The sequence below is a fragment of the Trichomycterus rosablanca genome, chromosome 5 (genome assembly GCF_030014385.1).
Source record: "Trichomycterus rosablanca isolate fTriRos1 chromosome 5, fTriRos1.hap1, whole genome shotgun sequence".
Lineage (NCBI taxonomy): Eukaryota > Metazoa > Chordata > Actinopteri > Siluriformes > Trichomycteridae > Trichomycterus > Trichomycterus rosablanca.
In genome coordinates this window covers 47,763,877-47,781,319 of record NC_085992.1, presented here as the reverse complement: position 1 = coordinate 47,781,319, position 17,443 = coordinate 47,763,877, and the positions used below count along the sequence as shown (strand labels likewise).

Here is a 17,443-nt window from a genome sequence, read left to right as displayed (position 1 = left end):
ACCAGGATGGCGGCGCGAGCACATCGCGGGACCCTGCGTCTATACCAGATTTCGCGATTTTGCAGTATTTTCCTGCTCTTTTTGAGTCTGTTCATACAGAACAGCTTTACTTTAACATCCTACACCCGACAGGAACTTTTGGACATCGGTCGAAGTTACTCCGACAGTTTTATCACCAATCTTCGACTCATCCCTGAGATCTCCAAAACACCGGAGGCTACGCACTCTAACCGGCCGGGCGGAAGTGCTCGCAGGCGGCGTCGAGAACGTAAACAAAGGCGAGGGAAGCGCGGAGGACTAAAAGCTAAGCTAAAGCTAACACCGCATCGGCTTTCGTTACCCAGCATTTTCCTCGCTAATGTGCGGTCTTTGGTGAACAAAATGGACGAGATACGACTTCGCATCACCTGCAGTAAAAGACTTATGGACTGTAATGTCATGATTTTCACAGAAACATGGCTAAATGGCGGCGTACCCGACAATGGTATCGAGCTAACCGGACGCAACACACTCCGGGCAGATAGAACAGCAGATGACTCCGGTAAGACCAGAGGCGGTGGACTGTGCATTTATATTAACAAAGCTTGGTGCGCGAACTTTGTCACTGTTGGGACACTGCTCGGCTAACATAGAATTTCTCATGGTGAAGTGTAGACCTTTCTATCTGCCTAGGGAGTTCACTTCTACTATTATAACCGCAGCCTATATCCCCCCGGATGCTAATGCCAAGCTTGCTATAAACGAACTTTATTCAGCCATCAGCAAACAGCAGACTGCGCACCCAGAGGCTGCATTTATAGTTGCAGGTGATTTTAATCACTCAAACTTAAAGACAGCGCTGCCAAAATTTCACCAGCATGTTTCCTGCAATACAAGAGGAAACAAAACTTTGGATCATGTTTATACAAACATTTCTGGAGCTTACACTGCGACCCCCCTCCCCCACCTGGGACAGTCAGACCATCTTTCTTTGTTTCTCATTCCTAAGTACTCTCCACTTATCCAACGTGTGAAGCCATCAACATCAACCATCAAGGTGTGGCCAGCGGGGACAGACGCTGTACTTCAGGACAGGTTTCAACACACGGACTGGAGTATGTTTGCTTCACAGGCTACTTGTGGCTCTCACACGGATATCGACACGTACACCTCCTCTGTGCTGGATTATATCAAAACCACCACTGACAGTGTTACCACACAGAAACAGATCACCACGTACCCAAATCAGAAGCCATGGATGAATAAGGAGGTGCGTCTTCTGCTGAAAGCCCGCAACATCGCCTTCAGAACAGGTGACGCACAGGCCTACAGCACATCCAGGGCAAACCTGAGGAGGGGCATCAAAAAGGCCAAGCACTGCTACAAGCTAAAGGTTGAGGAACACTTCAACTCCGACCCCCGACGCATGTGGCAGGGCATCCAGGTCATCAGCAACTACAAGCCCAGCAACTCCATCCCGGTAACTACAGATGTCTCCTTCCTGAACGAGCTAAATGACTTTTATGCTCGCTTTGACCGAGACAACAGGGAGACGGCTACCCAGACCAGACTCTCTGCAGACCACCAGCCCCTCTCACTCTCCTCCACAGACGTCTACACTGCACTGAGCCAGATCAACGCACGCAAAGCTGCTGGTCCAGACGGCATTCCCGGGCGAGCGCTGAGAGCATGTGCGGAGCAGCTGACTGGAATTTTTACAGACATTTTCAACCTGTCCCTCACCCAGGCAACTGTACCTACATGCTTCAAATCCACCTCCATCGTACCAGTGCCGAAACACTCCAGCCCGACGTGCCTGAATGACTACCGCCCTGTAGCACTCACACCCATTGTTATGAAGTGCTTCGAGCGACTGGTCCTGGCACACCTGAAGAACTGTCTCCCACCCACACTGGACCCACATCAGTTTGCATACCGCAGCAATAGGTGTACAGAGGACGCAGTCTCCATGGCGCTGCACTCTGTGCTTACACATCTGGACAATAGCAACACATACGCACGAATGCTGTTTGTTGACTTCAGCTCAGCATTTAATACCGTAATCCCCTCCAAGTTAGTCACAAAACTTGGAGATCTGGGTATTAACACCTTCCTTTGCCACTGGATTATGGACTTTCTTACCGACAGACCTCAGCATGTTAGGTCAGGACACACCTACTCCATCACCATCTCACTCAATACAGGCGTACCACAGGGCTGTGTGCTGAGCCCATTCCTCTACTCCCTTTTCACCCATGACTGCAGGCCTGTGCATGGATCCAACTCCATCATTAAGTTTGCTGACGACACCACGGTGATTGGACTCATCAGTAACAACGATGAGACAGCCTACAGGGAGGAGGTACAGCATCTGGCCACATGGTGTGAGGACAACAACCTGCTCTTCAACAACAACAAAACCAAAGAGCTCATCGTGGACTTCAGGAGGGAAGGAGGAGGCACGCACGACCCCATCCACATAGACGGAATAGCTGTTGAACGTGTCTCCAGCTTCAAGTTTTTGGGGACCCACATTTCGGAGGACCTGTCCTGGACCACCAACACCTCCAGCTTGGCCAAGAAGGCTCACCAGCGCCTCTTCTTCCTGAGGACACTCAGGAAACACCACCTATCCTCGGCCATCCTGGTGAACTTTTACCACTGTGCAATAGGAAGTATCCTGACCAGCAGTATCACAGTCTGGTATGGGAACTGCACTGTTGCGAACCGCAAGGCACTGCAACGAGTGGTGAAAACGGCCCAGCGCATCACAGGGACTCCACTTCCATCCATTGAGGACGTCCAGAGGAAACGCTGTCTGCGTCGAGCTCGCAGCATTCTTAAGGACTCCTCCCACCCTGCACACAGACTATTTGCCCTTCTGCCCTCTGGCAGGCGCTTCAGGAGCCTCCGGACAAGGACTACCAGATTGAGGAACAGCTTTTTCCCCAGAGCTGTCTCCATATTGAACTCTGTCCCCCGTTAACCCCCCACCCCCCACACTACAAACATTATCATTTTTATCCTTTTTCCGCTTTGTATTTCAATGGTACATATTTCATTTGTACATAAATCTCATATATACTGTATACATCTGTTTATTATGTTATGTTATGTTTTTACATACTCATTGCTTGATCGTTTCCATAGCACCTTAATATTAATCTGCACCTTAATATGTATATTGTTTTTCAGCTACATATCTTGTTTATAGTATAGTTTATAGATCCTGTTTATACCACTGCTATTTACCCACTGTAAATAATGTATATCATAAATACTGTTTATTCTGCACTTTCTGCTTATTGCACTTCTGGTTAGATGCTAAACTGCATTTCGTTGCATTGTACTTGTACATGTGTAATGACAATAAAGTTGAATCTAAACTAAGCACACGGCTAGTAACACAAGCTAAGCACACGGCTAGTAACACAAGCTAAGCACACGGCTAGTAACACAAGCTAAGCACACGGCTAGTAACACAAGCTAAGCACACGGCTAGTAACACAAGCTAAGCACACGGCTAGTAACACAAGCTAAGCACACGGCTAGTAACATAAGCTAAAAACAAACCGTCAAACAGAGTCCAAAACAGAGTTCCACACCATAAATCCAGTTCAGTTCAATAGTTCTCAGAGTCTGTAGAGAAGCTGCCTCCTTTTATTAGGAGCAGCTGGAGCTAATTAGCCCAGAATAGCCAATCAGGAATGGGGTGTGGCAGCTCAGGAGCACACACAGAGGCTAAAAGTGTGACAGTAGCCCCTCCCCAATGGCACGCCTCCTGGAGTGCCCAAAAAGGAAAACAAAAGGAGGTCCCGGTCCCTGAGGGGCAAATTTAAAGTCATTAAGAAGATCTTGAGGCAAGCGTGACAAAAGTTCAGAAGTGCCGTCAGTGGGCGCTGATGAGGAACCAGAAGCACCCACTGGGGGTGCTGATTTGACAGGAGCGCCATTGGAGACAGGAGCGCCTTCGGAGGGCGCCAACTCGGGAACAGAAGCGCCATCGGGGGGGCGCCAACTTGGAAACAGAAGCGTCGTCGAAGGACACCAACTCTGGAACAGGAGCGCCATCAGGGGGCGCCAACTCAGGAACAGGAGCGCCATCAGAGGGCGCCAACTTGAGGACAGAAGCACCATCAGGGGGTGCTGACTTGAAAACAGAAGCGCTGTCAGGAAGCGCCAACGAGGAAACAGAAGCGCCATCGGGGGGCGCCAACTCAGGAACAGGAGCACCATCAGAGGGCGCCGACTTGAGGACAAAAGCACCATCAGGGGGTGCTGACTTGAAAACAGAAGCGCTGTCAGGAAGCGCCAACGAGGAAACAGAAGTGCCGTCGGAGGACACCAACTTGGGAACAGAAGCCAGCTGCGTGGAGCCTGGCGAAGAGGCTTCGGGAGTCAGCTGCGTGGAGCCTGGCGAAGAGGCTTCGGGAGTCAGCTGCGTGGAGCCTGGCGAAGAGGCTTCGGGAGTCAGCTGCGTGGACCCTTGAGAAGAAGCATCCGGAGTCAGCTGCGTGGACCCTTGAGAAGAGGCGTCCGGAGTCAGCTGCGTGGACCCTTGAGAAGAGGCGTCCGGAGTCAGCTGCGAGGACCCTGGCGAGGAGGCGTCCGAAGTCAGCTGCGTGGACCCTTGAGAGGCATCCGGAGTCAGCTGCGTGGACCCTTGAGAAGAGGCGTCCGGAGTCAGCTGCGTGGACCCTTGAGAAGAGGCGTCCGGAGTCAGCTGCGTGGACCCTTGAGAAGAGGCGTCCGGAGTCAGCTGCGTGGACCCTTGAGAAGAGGCGTCCGGAGTCAGCTGCGTGGACCCTTGAGAAGAGGCGTCCGGAGTCAGCTGCGTGGACCCTTGAGAAGAGGCGTCCGGAGTCAGCTGCGTGGACCCTTGAGAAGAGGCGTCCGGAGTCAGCTGCGTGGACCCTTGAGAAGAGGCGTCCGGAGTCAGCAGCGTGGACCCTTAAGAGGCATCCGGAGTCAGCTGCGTGGACCCTTGAGAAGAGGCGTCCGGAGTCAGCTGCGTGGACCCTTGAGAAGAGGCGTCCGGAGTCAGCTGCAAAAACACTGGAGAAACGTCATTAATCAGCTGCACAAATCCTTGAGAATCTCCTTGATTCAGCTGTGAGGACCCTGGAGAGGCGTCCGGAATCAGCTGCAAAAACCCTTGAGAAACTTCTTGAAACAGCTGTGAGAACCCTGGAGAGGTGTCCAAAGTCACTTGCGAAAACACTGGAGAAACATTCAGCTGCGTGGACCCTGGAGAGGCGTCCGAAGTCAGCTGCGAAAACACTGGAGAAACGTCATTCAGCTGCGAGGACCCTGGAGAGGCGTCCGAAGTCAGCTGCGAAAATCCTTGAGAAACTTCTTGAAACAGCTGTGAGGACCCTGGAGAGGCGTCCGGAGTCAGCTGCAAAAATCCTTGAGAAACTTCTTGAAACAATGGTGAGGACCCTGGAGAGGCGTCCGAAGTCAACTGCGAAAACCCTTGAGAAACTCCTTGAAACAGCTGTGAGGACTCTGGAGAGGTGTCCGGAATCAGCTGCAAAAACCCTTGAGAAACTCCTTAAGTCCGCTGCGAAGACCCTGGAGAGGCATCCGAAGTCAGCTGCGAAAACACTGGAGAAACGTCATTAATCAGCTGCACAAATCCTTGAGAATCTTCTTGATTCAGCTGTGAGGACCCTGGAGAGGCGTCTGGAATCAGCTGCAAAAACCCTTGAGAAACTCCTTGAGTCAGTTGCGAAAACACTGGAGAAACATCACTCAGCTGAGAAAACACTGGAGAAACATCGCTCAGCTGCGAGGACACTGGAGAGGCGTCCGAAATCAGCTGCTTGGACCCTGGATATGCGTCAGAAGTCAGCTGTTTGGACCCTGGAGAGACTGGACTCGGCTGCGAAAACACTGGAGGGGCGTCCGAAATCAGCTGCTTGGACCCTGGGTATGTGTCAAAAGTCAGCTGTTTGGACCCTGGAGAAACTGGACTCGGCTGCGAAAACACTGGAGAGGACTTGGAACGGTTTGACTTCGACACAGGCGAACATGAACACAACCGAACTGGCAGAATACAGTCATAGACTTTCCTGAACAGAAACTTAGACTGACTACGAGTCGAGGAAACAGACGGAACTGGCAGAGGACTGACCTGAACCTGAGTACACGGGACTGGAGCCAGCGAACAAACAGAAGGACCCCCGGAGCCCTTGGGGTCGAAACAGGAAACATGACCTAAATAATTTTGGCTGGCTCCTAACGTGGACTTGGGACAGTCACGAACTTTAAAAGCGGGCACTGGCTCCTGGACCACTTCCGAAGTGGGCACTTTGCTACATGAAAATTTGGTTCTCATGAGGCCCTCAAAATCCTTCACCGAGTTCAGCACAACTCCCCTGTCAGACCAAAGCTGCTTAGCCCACTCATGAGCAGCACCCCTCAGTCTAGACATCATAAATCGTACCTTGTCGATTTCAGTTGGCTGGGGGTCCAGAAGGTTCTGCAGGTAGAGCTGGCTCTGTAGAAGGAAGCCTTCAACACTATGGTTGCTTCCATCATAAGGAGCCGGCCTACTAAGCGGGAAGACCAGAGGAAACCTCATAGAGCCAAAGTCTGGGAAAACGTGAACAAGCAACATCTCGCTGTGTCCTAATTGGGAGAACTATTATGTCACGAGGGGGTCTACAGCTAGACAAAAGGGCGGACACACACGCAGAGATGTGAACTAAAGCAAGGATATATTTATAAATGAAGACAAGAGATATTTACATAGTAACACAAGCTAAGCGCACGGCTAGTAACACAAGCTAAGCGCACGGCTAGTAACACAAGCTAAGCGCACGGCTAGTAACAAGCTAAGCGCACGGCTAGTAACACAAGCTAAGCGCACGGCTAGTAACACAAGCTAAGCGCACGGCTAGTAACACAAGCTAAGCGCACGGCTAGTAACACAAGCTAAGCGCACGGCTAGTAACTCAAGCTAAGCGCACGGCTAGTAACTCAAGCTAAGCGCACGGCTAGTAACACAAGCTAAGCGCACGGCTAGTAACACAAGCTAAGCGCACGGCTAGTAACTCAAGCTAAGCGCACGGCTAGTAACACAAGCTAAGCGCACGGCTAGTAACACAAGCTAAGCGCACGGCTAGTAACACAAGCTAAGCGCACGGCTAGTAACACAAGCTAAGCGCACGGCTAGTAACTCAAGCTAAGCGCACGGCTAGTAACACAAGCTAAAAACAAACCGTCAAACAGAGTCCAAAACAGAGTCCAAAACAGAGTCCAAAACAGAGTCCAAAACAGAGTCCAAAACAGAGTCCAAAACAGAGTCCAAAACAGAGTCCAAAACAGAGTCCAAAAATCCACACCATAAATCCAGTTCAGTTCAATAGTTCTCAGAGTCTGTAGAGAAGCTGCCTCCTTTTATTAGGAGCAGCTGGAGCTAATTAGCCCAGAAGAGCCAATCAGGAATGGGGTGTGGCAGCTCAGGAGCACACACAGAGGCTAAAAGTGTGACACTTTATTGTTAACAAATTACTCTTTATCAGCATAACACTGTGTATGTATATAAATATATGTAAATGAATAGCATTATATACTATATTTTTATTGTGTCTAGATATTTTTATTGTGTCTGCCAATGGAGGCAGTGGTAGCCTAGCGGTTAAGGTTACTGGACTAGTAATCGAAAGGTCACTACTGCCATATTGCCACTGTTGGACCCTTGAGCAAGGTCCTTAACCCTGCATTGCTTAGACAGTATACTGTCACAGTACTGAGTCACTTTGGATAAAGTCGCTTTGGATAAAAGCATCTACTAAATGTCAAAAATGTAAATGAAAATGTAAATTAATTACCATCCCGTGCTGTTCAGCAAGGCCGGATCCACTGCAACCCTTACCAGGATAAGCTTATTATGTCCTGTATGCCACCCAACCAGGGGGTAGCTCAGCTGGTGAGTCGAACCCTGCATTCTAACATTAATAGGCTAGCGTAGTTAGTGGCATCTAACTTTGTGGTCATGCTTTAGAGAAGGCTCTGTCCTCTTTCACTATGAATGGGCAAGTCTTCCACTAAGAAAACAAGGGTCACAAAGACACAAAGGTTTAACAGATTCAATGTGGAGAAACTCCAGAGACCTGCATAGATCCCTGATCTCAACTCTACTGAACACCTTTGTGATATGTTAGATTACTGATTGTGAAGCAAGTCTTCATGTCCAACTTCAGTGAAACCATTGTTAAATGTGTGTGACCTTCAAGCCTTCAGATGGTACTGTATAAGAAACTGTCATTGTACTGTAATAAATATAGCCACAAGGTTTTGCTGGTACTTCAGAAAACATTGTCTTTTAACACAGTCCATCACTGCATAAAGTAATGCAACCCTAAACGGCATTATAGAAACAGAAACCCATACATCAGTACTATACAGAAATGCCACTAAGCTGTCTGGGCCAGAACTCATCTCTTAGACAATAGAAACATGTGCTGTAGTCAAATTATTCCACATTTTGTCTTGTATTATTAAAACCGGCCCAGGGTGTTCCTTATTTCCAGTTCTGAAAGTTGACAACCCTTCTCAAGGGGCGCCGTACAGTGGCTGACCTTGCACTCTGACCCCAGCTTCCAAACAAGCGGGGATATGCGAAGAAAGAAATTCATTGTACTGTACATCTGTATGACAAATCAAGGCATTCTATCTATCTATACATCCATCCATCCATACATCCATCTACTCAGCGATGCAGAATCCACAGCGACCCTTGCCAGTATTATGCGGTAATAATAGATGAAACCAACATTTTGATCTCGATGTGAACAGATAGGTTTGGCCAAAATAGTTAAAAAGGTGTCCACATACTTTTGGCAGTATCGTGTACTTTATTAGTGAATACATTTGGAGGCGTTTTTCTCAGCGTGACCACATGTGTGTGACACAAAACACGACGCCTGGGCTGTGTTTAAATAAGCTTAGCGTTCTCGTACAATTAGCCTCTAACAGGCTTTAGATACCTTCATTATGTGCCCTATGTAGGGCGCCTATGTAGGTAAAAATGAGCGATTTGGAATGTGACCTTTGTCGGGACTTCCCTGTTATTATCATAACATACGGAGGAAGAGAAAATAAGCTGCACTAAGAGAAGGGAAGGACATGTACTTTAAAAGGTGCGTTTTATATTTTTGTTTTATTGTTTTATTGTTTTAATTGCTTTAATTGTTTATGTGTGTTCGGGCAACATTACTTAGCTTAATATTTATTGCCTGGGTGTTTGTATACTGTTTGCTAAATTCGTTAGGTAAAGGTTAGTTATTTAGCGTACTCTGGGAACTAATGTGACCTGTTTGTATTTGATTAATAAATATATTTTTATAAAGTTAAAAGCGCTGTTTGGATGGAAAGTTGTTAGTTGTTTTACTTTTATTGGGTACAAACGTGTTTGTTGTGTAGCTAGCCCCTAGCCAGCCTGATCAGTTTAGCATTAGCGTTAGTCACCTAAACGCAACATTTTAAATCTAAACACAAACAACAAGATAAATTAATCTCAGATTAAATAATCTAACTTCTTTAAAAAACAGATAACATTATTACCTGACTTCTGCAGACCTGCAGTCTGTTTATTTTATGCTCATTTTCCCCACCCAACATGTATTCAGTCCCAGATTGTGACACACACCAGATCTGTTCATTTTGGACAGTTTTTACATAAAGTAGAAAATTATAAAACATCAAAATAATTCCACACAGACTTTACTAAATTATTGGCATTAATTTGGATCGTCTAACTAATAAAGCAAGAGCTGTCAGACGCACAGAGTTGCTTCCATCTCAAAGCTTGGGGTTGGGTGTTGCTTTTCACATACACACTGATCAGCCATAACATTAAAACCACCTCCTTGTTTCTACACTCACTGTCCATTTTAGCAGCTCCACTTACCATATAGAAGCACTTTGTAGTTCTACAATTACTGACTGTAGTGCATCTGTTTCTCTGCATGCTTTGTTACCCCCTTCCATGCTGTTCTTCAATGGTCAGGACTCTCACAGGACCACCACAGAGCAGGTATTATTTAGGTGGTGGATCATTCTCAGCACTGCAGTGACACTGACATGGTGGTGGTGTGTTAGTGTGTGTTGTGCTGGTATGAGTGGATCAGACACAGCAGCACTGCTGGAGTTTTTAAACACCTCACTGTCCCTGCTGGACTGAGAATAGTCCACCAACCAAAAATATCCAGCCAACAGCGTCCTGTGACCAATAATGAAGGTCTAGAAGATGGCCAACTCAACAGCAGCAATAGATGAGCGATCGTCTCCGACTTTACATCTACAAGGTGGAACAACTAGGTAGGAGTGTCTAATAGAGTGGACAGTGAGTGGATACGGTATTTAAAAACTCCAGCAGCGCTGCTGTGTCTGATCCACTCATACCAGCACAACACACACTAACACACCACCACCATACCAGTGTCACTGCAGTGCTGAGAATGATCCACCACCTAAATAATACCTGCTCTGTGGTGGTCCTATGGGGGTCCTGACCATTGAAGAACAGGGTGAAAGCAGGCTAAAAAAAAGTATGTAGAGAAACAGATGGACTACAGTCAGTAATTGTAGAACTACAAAGTGCTTCTATGTGGTAAGTGGAGCTGATAAATTGGACATTGAGTGTAGAAACAAGGAGGTGGTTTTAATGTTAAGTTCAATTGATTAAGTACTATTTGTCCTATATTTTTAAAATTAGCATTCTTCCTTCATTCTTCTAATTTGGTTATTTAAACTCCCTTATTACAATTCCTTTGTTGCTTGCACAACTACTCATACTTGCACCTCAACCAGACAGCAGGAGTCACTGTTGCAGCAATGAGGAGAAACCCGTTCCAACCCCCTCCTTCAGACAGGGCCAGTTGTGTTTGTTAGGCGACTGGCCAGTCTTGTAGCACCTCTTAAACTCATAAAACTCATAAATATTGAAAATGTAAAAAACATTGGGAAACAGACTTTGTTTTAGTTTATCTTTATCTGCTTTATTCTGGTGGGTCCAGTTCCACCAGGAAACGCTGGGCGCAAGGTAGGAATACCCTAAACAGGGAGACAATCCACCACAGGTTTGGCCATACCCCCCCTCAGACACAGGCAATCATCCTGCTGGCCAATAGCATCACTGATATTCAAATCTTGGTTTGGTCAGCTTGAAAGACTTCTGCAAAACAGCATCTATTGAACACAGTGGCTGGCTGACCTGTTTACATTTCACCTTCTAATCACACTGTAGAGATGCTCCCTTAAAAGAGACCTTTATGCAACCACATTGTGCTTCCAATTCCAACCAAGGCAGACTTCATTATTAAAGGGTGATAGTGATACGTTTTTGATGCTACATTTACATTTATGGCATGAGATGTTTGGGGACGTCCCTGGAAAAGACGATGTCTTGAAGGTAGCACATGTTGCTCTAAGGTCTTAATGTACCTTTCTGCATTAATGCTGCCAAGGGCACTGACACGCCCCATACCATGACAAACCCTGGTTTTTGGACTTGTTCCTGATAACAGTATGGATGGTCCTTTTCGTATTTGGTTTAGAGCACACAGCGTCTATTTTTTCCAAAAAATGCTGGAATGCTGATTCATCTGACCTCAATACACGTTTCCACTGTGCGATGGTCCATCCTAGATGCCCCTGAGCTCAGAGAAGTCAGTGTCGCTTCTGGACATGGTTAACATAAGGCTTCTTTTTTGCACAGTAAAGTTTTAAGTATCATTTGTGCAGTAACTCTGTATTGTAGAGGTGATAAAGGTTTGCCAAACTAATCCCTCACCCATGTGGTTATATCAGCTATTGTTGAGCGGTGGTCCTTGATGCAGCGCCGTCTGAGGGATCGAAGATCACGAGCGTTTAGCTTAAGCTAAAGATTCCTTGAATCGTTTAATGATCTTATGCACCGTAGAGGGAGAAATATGCAGATCCCTTCCAATCTTTCTCTGAGGTTCATTGTTTTTAAACATTTTAATAATTTTCTGCTGTGGTTCTCCTTGTAATCATTTGGGCAAAATTCTTCAGGCAAAAAGTGAACCAGTAAAAACAGGCCAAACAATTCTTGAACATTTCTAATAAACGCTAGGCTAGGGGAACTGTTTTGCACGCTTTGCACATTGTTGTGGAAAACAATAGTTGGTGGTTTTACAGCAATGCACCAACCCAAAAAAAAAGAACTAAATGATGCCACACGTATGATAAAAAGCGTCTGCGAGTCAAACATTTTATTCAGCAACAGTGACAAAAACAGCAGATATCTGTGGCCTTTGTTACAGCATTTCTTGCACTCCAACCATGGAATAACTGGTTCAGCATGGCATTGTATGGTTCCTAACTGGACATTTTTACCAGGTGTCATGGGGGTTTACATCATCTCCATACTGTCTTCCAACTGGTGTCCCACAGAGTTCTCTACTTGGTCCTTTTCTGTTTTTCATCTGCACCTGCTCTCTTGTTAAGGTCATATCCTCCCATGGCTTCTCTTACCTTCCTTATGAGGATGATGCTCAACTCCTACTGTCATTCCCTTTGTCAGACTCCTCATAATGAATGTCAGCTCATCACCTGAAATTCAATTCCAGTAAGACTGTGTTGATGTATATTCCTGGAGATCAAACCATCTTGATAGTGTATAAAACCTCTGTGGTGTTCTGGATATCCAGCTGTTTTTCATGCCACTGGTTTGAGCTGCGCACTGAAGCTGGGCAGGGCTGTGTTTCAAATCAGCGTTTTTACTCTGTACAGACTGAAATCAAACATCAGTGGTTGCAAACTACATTATTATTAGACATTGTTAATCAAACAATGACCTCTTCATCGGTTATTGGTTGGCACGTTAGGAATAGATGAGGCTGAGAGTAGACTATGTAATGCAGTTACTATTACACAGCAAAAATGACTATTATACAGCAATCACTAGCATACCTAATTTAAAAGCAGTGGTGTCAAAAATCAAGGTAGCAGCTGCTTTTTTTATGACTTTTATTAGATCAGTAATTTGTTTTCTAAATCATGGATACTTTGCTGTTGGTTGTCTGAGCTGAGCTAGTATGTGATGATGTTAAGGCACCAGATACATCACCAGTTATATCTCACCTGCACCCACATTGGAGCTTGAGAAACGCAATCTCGTTCAGCTGTGCACTCCTAGTTGTGTAATCCGTATAAAAAAGCCGTATAGTCTGAATGACAAAAGTTCACTTTGACCTTTTTGACCTTTGACCAAAAATCAAGGTAGCAGCTGCTTTTTATGACTTTCTTTAGATCAGTACTTTGTTTTGTAAATCATGGATACTTTGCTGTTGGTTGTTTTAGCTGAGCTTGTACAGTCCTGTTTTTTTCACATTATCTTTAATGAAAGAAGAAACTCAGATAAGTGAAAATGCTTTCACTTTGAAATCTTGCTGGTTTGTTTTAAATTTCATTTTCATTACAACTACTAGGTGTGAGCGTTATAGCCAAAATTCTGTGCTATACTATATATATCATACTGTATATATCACAACCTTTTTAACATTTTGAAGTGTAAAAAAAAAAGTTATGTTTTATTTTGCTTTTTATTAGATTTTTCAAAAATTATTTTTGTTTTTGCATTTTCTTCCCTTTTTCTCCCGACTTTTAGCGCATCCAATTGCATCATGCTTCCTCTCCACTAATGCCGATCCCGGCTCTGATTGAGGAGAACAAGGCTAACCCACGCCCCCTGCGAACCTCCGAAAAACGTGGGCAGCAGCCGTATGCATTGTTTCACCTACACTAGGCGGGTGCTAATGCGGATCAGCCCTGTGTATGGAGAGAAACACCTTGATCACTGCACTCCTTCCCCGCCCCTGTGCAGGTGCCATCGATCGGCAAGCAGAGGTCGTAGTTTCATCAGTTACGAGGAGACCCAACAATCATTCACGAATATAAAACTGAGGACTCGCATACGAAGATAAATAAAACAAAAATTTAAACAAGAAAGACTATGACTTGGAAATATTAATAAATAAATAAAAAAACAATGTTCCTCCCATGAATGTAACCAATGTGTTAACATGGCATTAAACAATAAAATAAACAAACAAACGAGGAGACCCTATCCGGCTTACTACTACCCCTACCCAAACGTCGTTTATGTGGCCGCTCAGCCCAGACGGATGGCAGAGCTGAGATTCGATATGATGTATTTGAGATCCCAGCTCTGGTGTGCTACCGCTGCGCCACCTGAGCGGCTTTTATTAGATTTTTTTCAATTAAGACATGATGGGTTTTGATTACAAACTCTGATCATGTTCAGACAGAGTTCTGTATAAACTAGATTCTGTTCTGTCTTCCATGCTTTTGTACTTGTCTCACATAAAAGATTATAAAGCAGCTCTGTGCTCTCGACTGACGTTAAGCAGTACTGTGTTTAGTGCCTGTTTACAGAATACTGCAGTATAAATAACAGAGCGAAATCATTACTGGTAAACATATTCCAGATTATAAAATCATACTGCCCGGCCATAACGTGGAACTGTAACAGGCGGATTGCATCTGACCACTGAGGTGGCTGTTGTAGCCTCACACCTGTAGGAATAGAATAGAAATGAACCCAATTTGCAGAATGCTTAACCAAGGTGGAAAATTTACAGTTATGCCATTTAGCAGATGCTTTCATCTGAAGTGACTTACAATTGTGTTTTTATGCCAGATGCTTTTCCTTACGCAATCCTCCTTGTTGTATTGGGCTCGGGACCAGCACTGAGTCTAGCGCACCCCAACAAAAGCCAAGCTGTTTGGCCAAAAACACACCCAACCATAGCTAATTATGTCCGTGTAGACGCCCTCAGATCTCAGAGGTAGGGCAGCTGTAGCTTAGTGGTTAAGATACTGGACTAGTAAGTAGAAGGTCATTGGTTCAAACCCCACCACTGCCAGGTTGTTGGTCTCTTGAGCAAGGCTCTTAACCCCTAATTGCTTAGACTATATACTGTACGTTGCTTCTGATAAAAGCGTCTGGTAAATGCTGAAAATGTAAATGTAATGTAAAGGTAGGGCTAGAGAATTTTACTGCTGCACCACCTGATCACTCCTAAAACTTTGAAAAGACTTTAATGTGCATGTTTGTCTTTATCAATGTGTATAATAAGGGTCATTCCTGGGATTGGGACCATTTGGACCGTAAAACTTTTTGAAAATGAAAGACTGTGATAGCTCAGTGGTTAAGGTACTGGACTAGTAAACAGAAGGTTGCCGGTTCAAGCCCCGTCACCACCAAGTTGCCACTGTTGGGTCCCTGAGCAAGGCCCTTAACCCTCAATTGCTCATCGTGTAAGTCGCTTTGGATAAAAGCGTCTGCTAAATGCTTAAAATGTAAATGTAAAATTTGTTTTTTTATGTTTTATTATAAAAAGGACGTGTTATACTTTTCCAAACTAATATTGGTCAAGCTCAAGCACACAAACTGTAGGTTTTATTAAAACTTTTTTTGCAGTCTCTGACCCAGGATGTTCACCCTGTTACGGACAAATGCAGAACTGTTGTGTTTCTGTCTTTCAGCTGCACTTAAGGTCATTCTTTAAATGATGAAACGCATAATATCAACATTTCTGTCATTATTATAACCAAACTGAATAATAAAGCTATATAAATTACACATGCACCTGATTTACACTGTGACGTCCACCCTGTTACGTATTAGGTTGTAACGGTGGACCATAACAGGGTGGACATTCTGACATAAAATTAGCCATTAGCTAGTGAGTGAGCAAAACCATGCTAGCATAAAAGGGAATTCAGACAAAGAATTCTCTGCTTTTTAGTATGAATCGTATTGCTTTTTCTCATATATCCCATAACAGGGTGGACATGTTATGGTCGACTATATAAGACTTTTAGGATAAAATGTGGATAAAACAACGTTAAAATGAGCAGTTTAATAAGCCACTCATCTTCCACAGTAGTTTTCCCTCCAAAAAGATCATGTGAGCTCCAGGAAATGATGTCAGTATGTAAAACAGCTCTTCATTTTAAGAGACAGTAGTAAGAGATAACAGGGTGGACGGCAACTTGAGGGACGTGTGAAAAACCCTGATAATCAGCAATAAAATCAAACTCATAAAGAAAACAAATCCAAGGTTTAGAGGGACTTAAGCAAAACCTTTTAAACAGTATTGAAAGACTGAGATATTTTCATGATTAAATCTCATGTATCCATCACGAAATCAGAATGTACAGCACCTGGGGATCATGGGAGGGGCGGGGGGGGTCATTGTGTTTAGTATTTAAAAGTGTTAATTATTTCAGTAAGATGTTTACAAATTGTATTGTTTAAAATGTACTTAATGAATGCAATGATCAGTACTGGGGACACAAAAGGCACCGAATTGTAGGAATGTAGGAACCCAAATACAAATGTCCGGACCTGCCTGTTATACAGTATATATCTGTATTCACAGCCAGGTCATTACAAAACAACAATTCAAGGGTGTTTAACATAAATTACAGCCCATGTTTGATTCATTATGTTATTGTGTTTTTGTTAAATACTCACTTCCAGTTTATGGACACGCTTCAAATGACCATTGAGTTGCATTAAGCTACCAGGTAGATAAATAGTAGCTCAATTATTTACCTCACTCTTGGCACGGCGATGTGCACTCTCACCTGACCAGTGCCCTGCTTTATCCATCTGATCTGCGAAGGCCGAAGAGATTGTGTTGTGGAAGAGTTAGTGCTGAAAGAGATTAGTGAGATTAGTCAGTAAGGCTGGAGTTTATTTAAACACACAATGCAGCTTTCTTTACTCACTTATCCAAATAATCCACCTACACAAACTATCCTGCAGGCCGAAACAATAACACACAGCCATTTTTCATGTTTCCTTCTCATCCATTTTCAGCAGGTCTGTTTTTAATTTCAGTCTCATTGTTTGATCCTTTATCCAGGCTTACCATTCACATGACGGGGAGAAGGCCAGGCCACGTAGCCTAGCGCTCTACAGCACTCTGTCACTCCGTGTACCGTATTTATCTACCTGTCTGTCTGCCTGTGAGTGGCAATGCTGTGCTGGGGCGGTTCAGCTCGGGGTCAGCTGGGCCTCGGCGTGTCAGAGGCTGCTGTGTTCGAGCCACGAAGCTGCAGCGTGTTTGATGGAAGGGGACTGAAAGAGGTGGCCTGCGGCGCCCAACACTCGATCTTCCTGATGCATGATGGGAGTGTGTACACTTGTGGGTCCAATAGTCATGGTCAGCTGGGTCATGAGAAGTCTGGAGCCAAGCCAGGTAAGAAGTAGATACTGTTACGTAATGATTTAGATCTAACCAGTGGATTTAGGAAATCTTCAATGGTTATCATAATGTTCTATTTTACTGGGGTGTAAATAAAAAGTGCCACAGGGGTCATGTATATTTTAGCAAGTGATCAACATAGAAAAGATTAGAAAGTACATCAATAAAATGAGCCAAAAGTTGACTCAGGA

General features: G+C 44.9%; 1 protein-coding gene across 3 annotated transcripts in view; it reads left to right on the top strand.

Annotated features, from left to right (window-relative positions):
- The first annotated feature begins 9,058 nt into the window (after positions 1-9,058).
- LOC134315202 (probable E3 ubiquitin-protein ligase HERC3) overlaps positions 9,059-17,443 on the top strand; it is a 42,751-nt gene continuing 34,366 nt past the window's right edge. For all 3 annotated transcript variants that reach the window (XM_062996243.1, XM_062996242.1, XM_062996244.1), the window contains exons 1-2: positions 9,059-9,128; positions 16,911-17,246. In XM_062996243.1, coding sequence (XP_062852313.1) covers positions 17,024-17,246 — 223 coding nt within the window. In that variant the 5' untranslated portion in view covers positions 9,059-9,128; positions 16,911-17,023. The remainder of the gene's footprint in view (positions 9,129-16,910; positions 17,247-17,443) is intronic.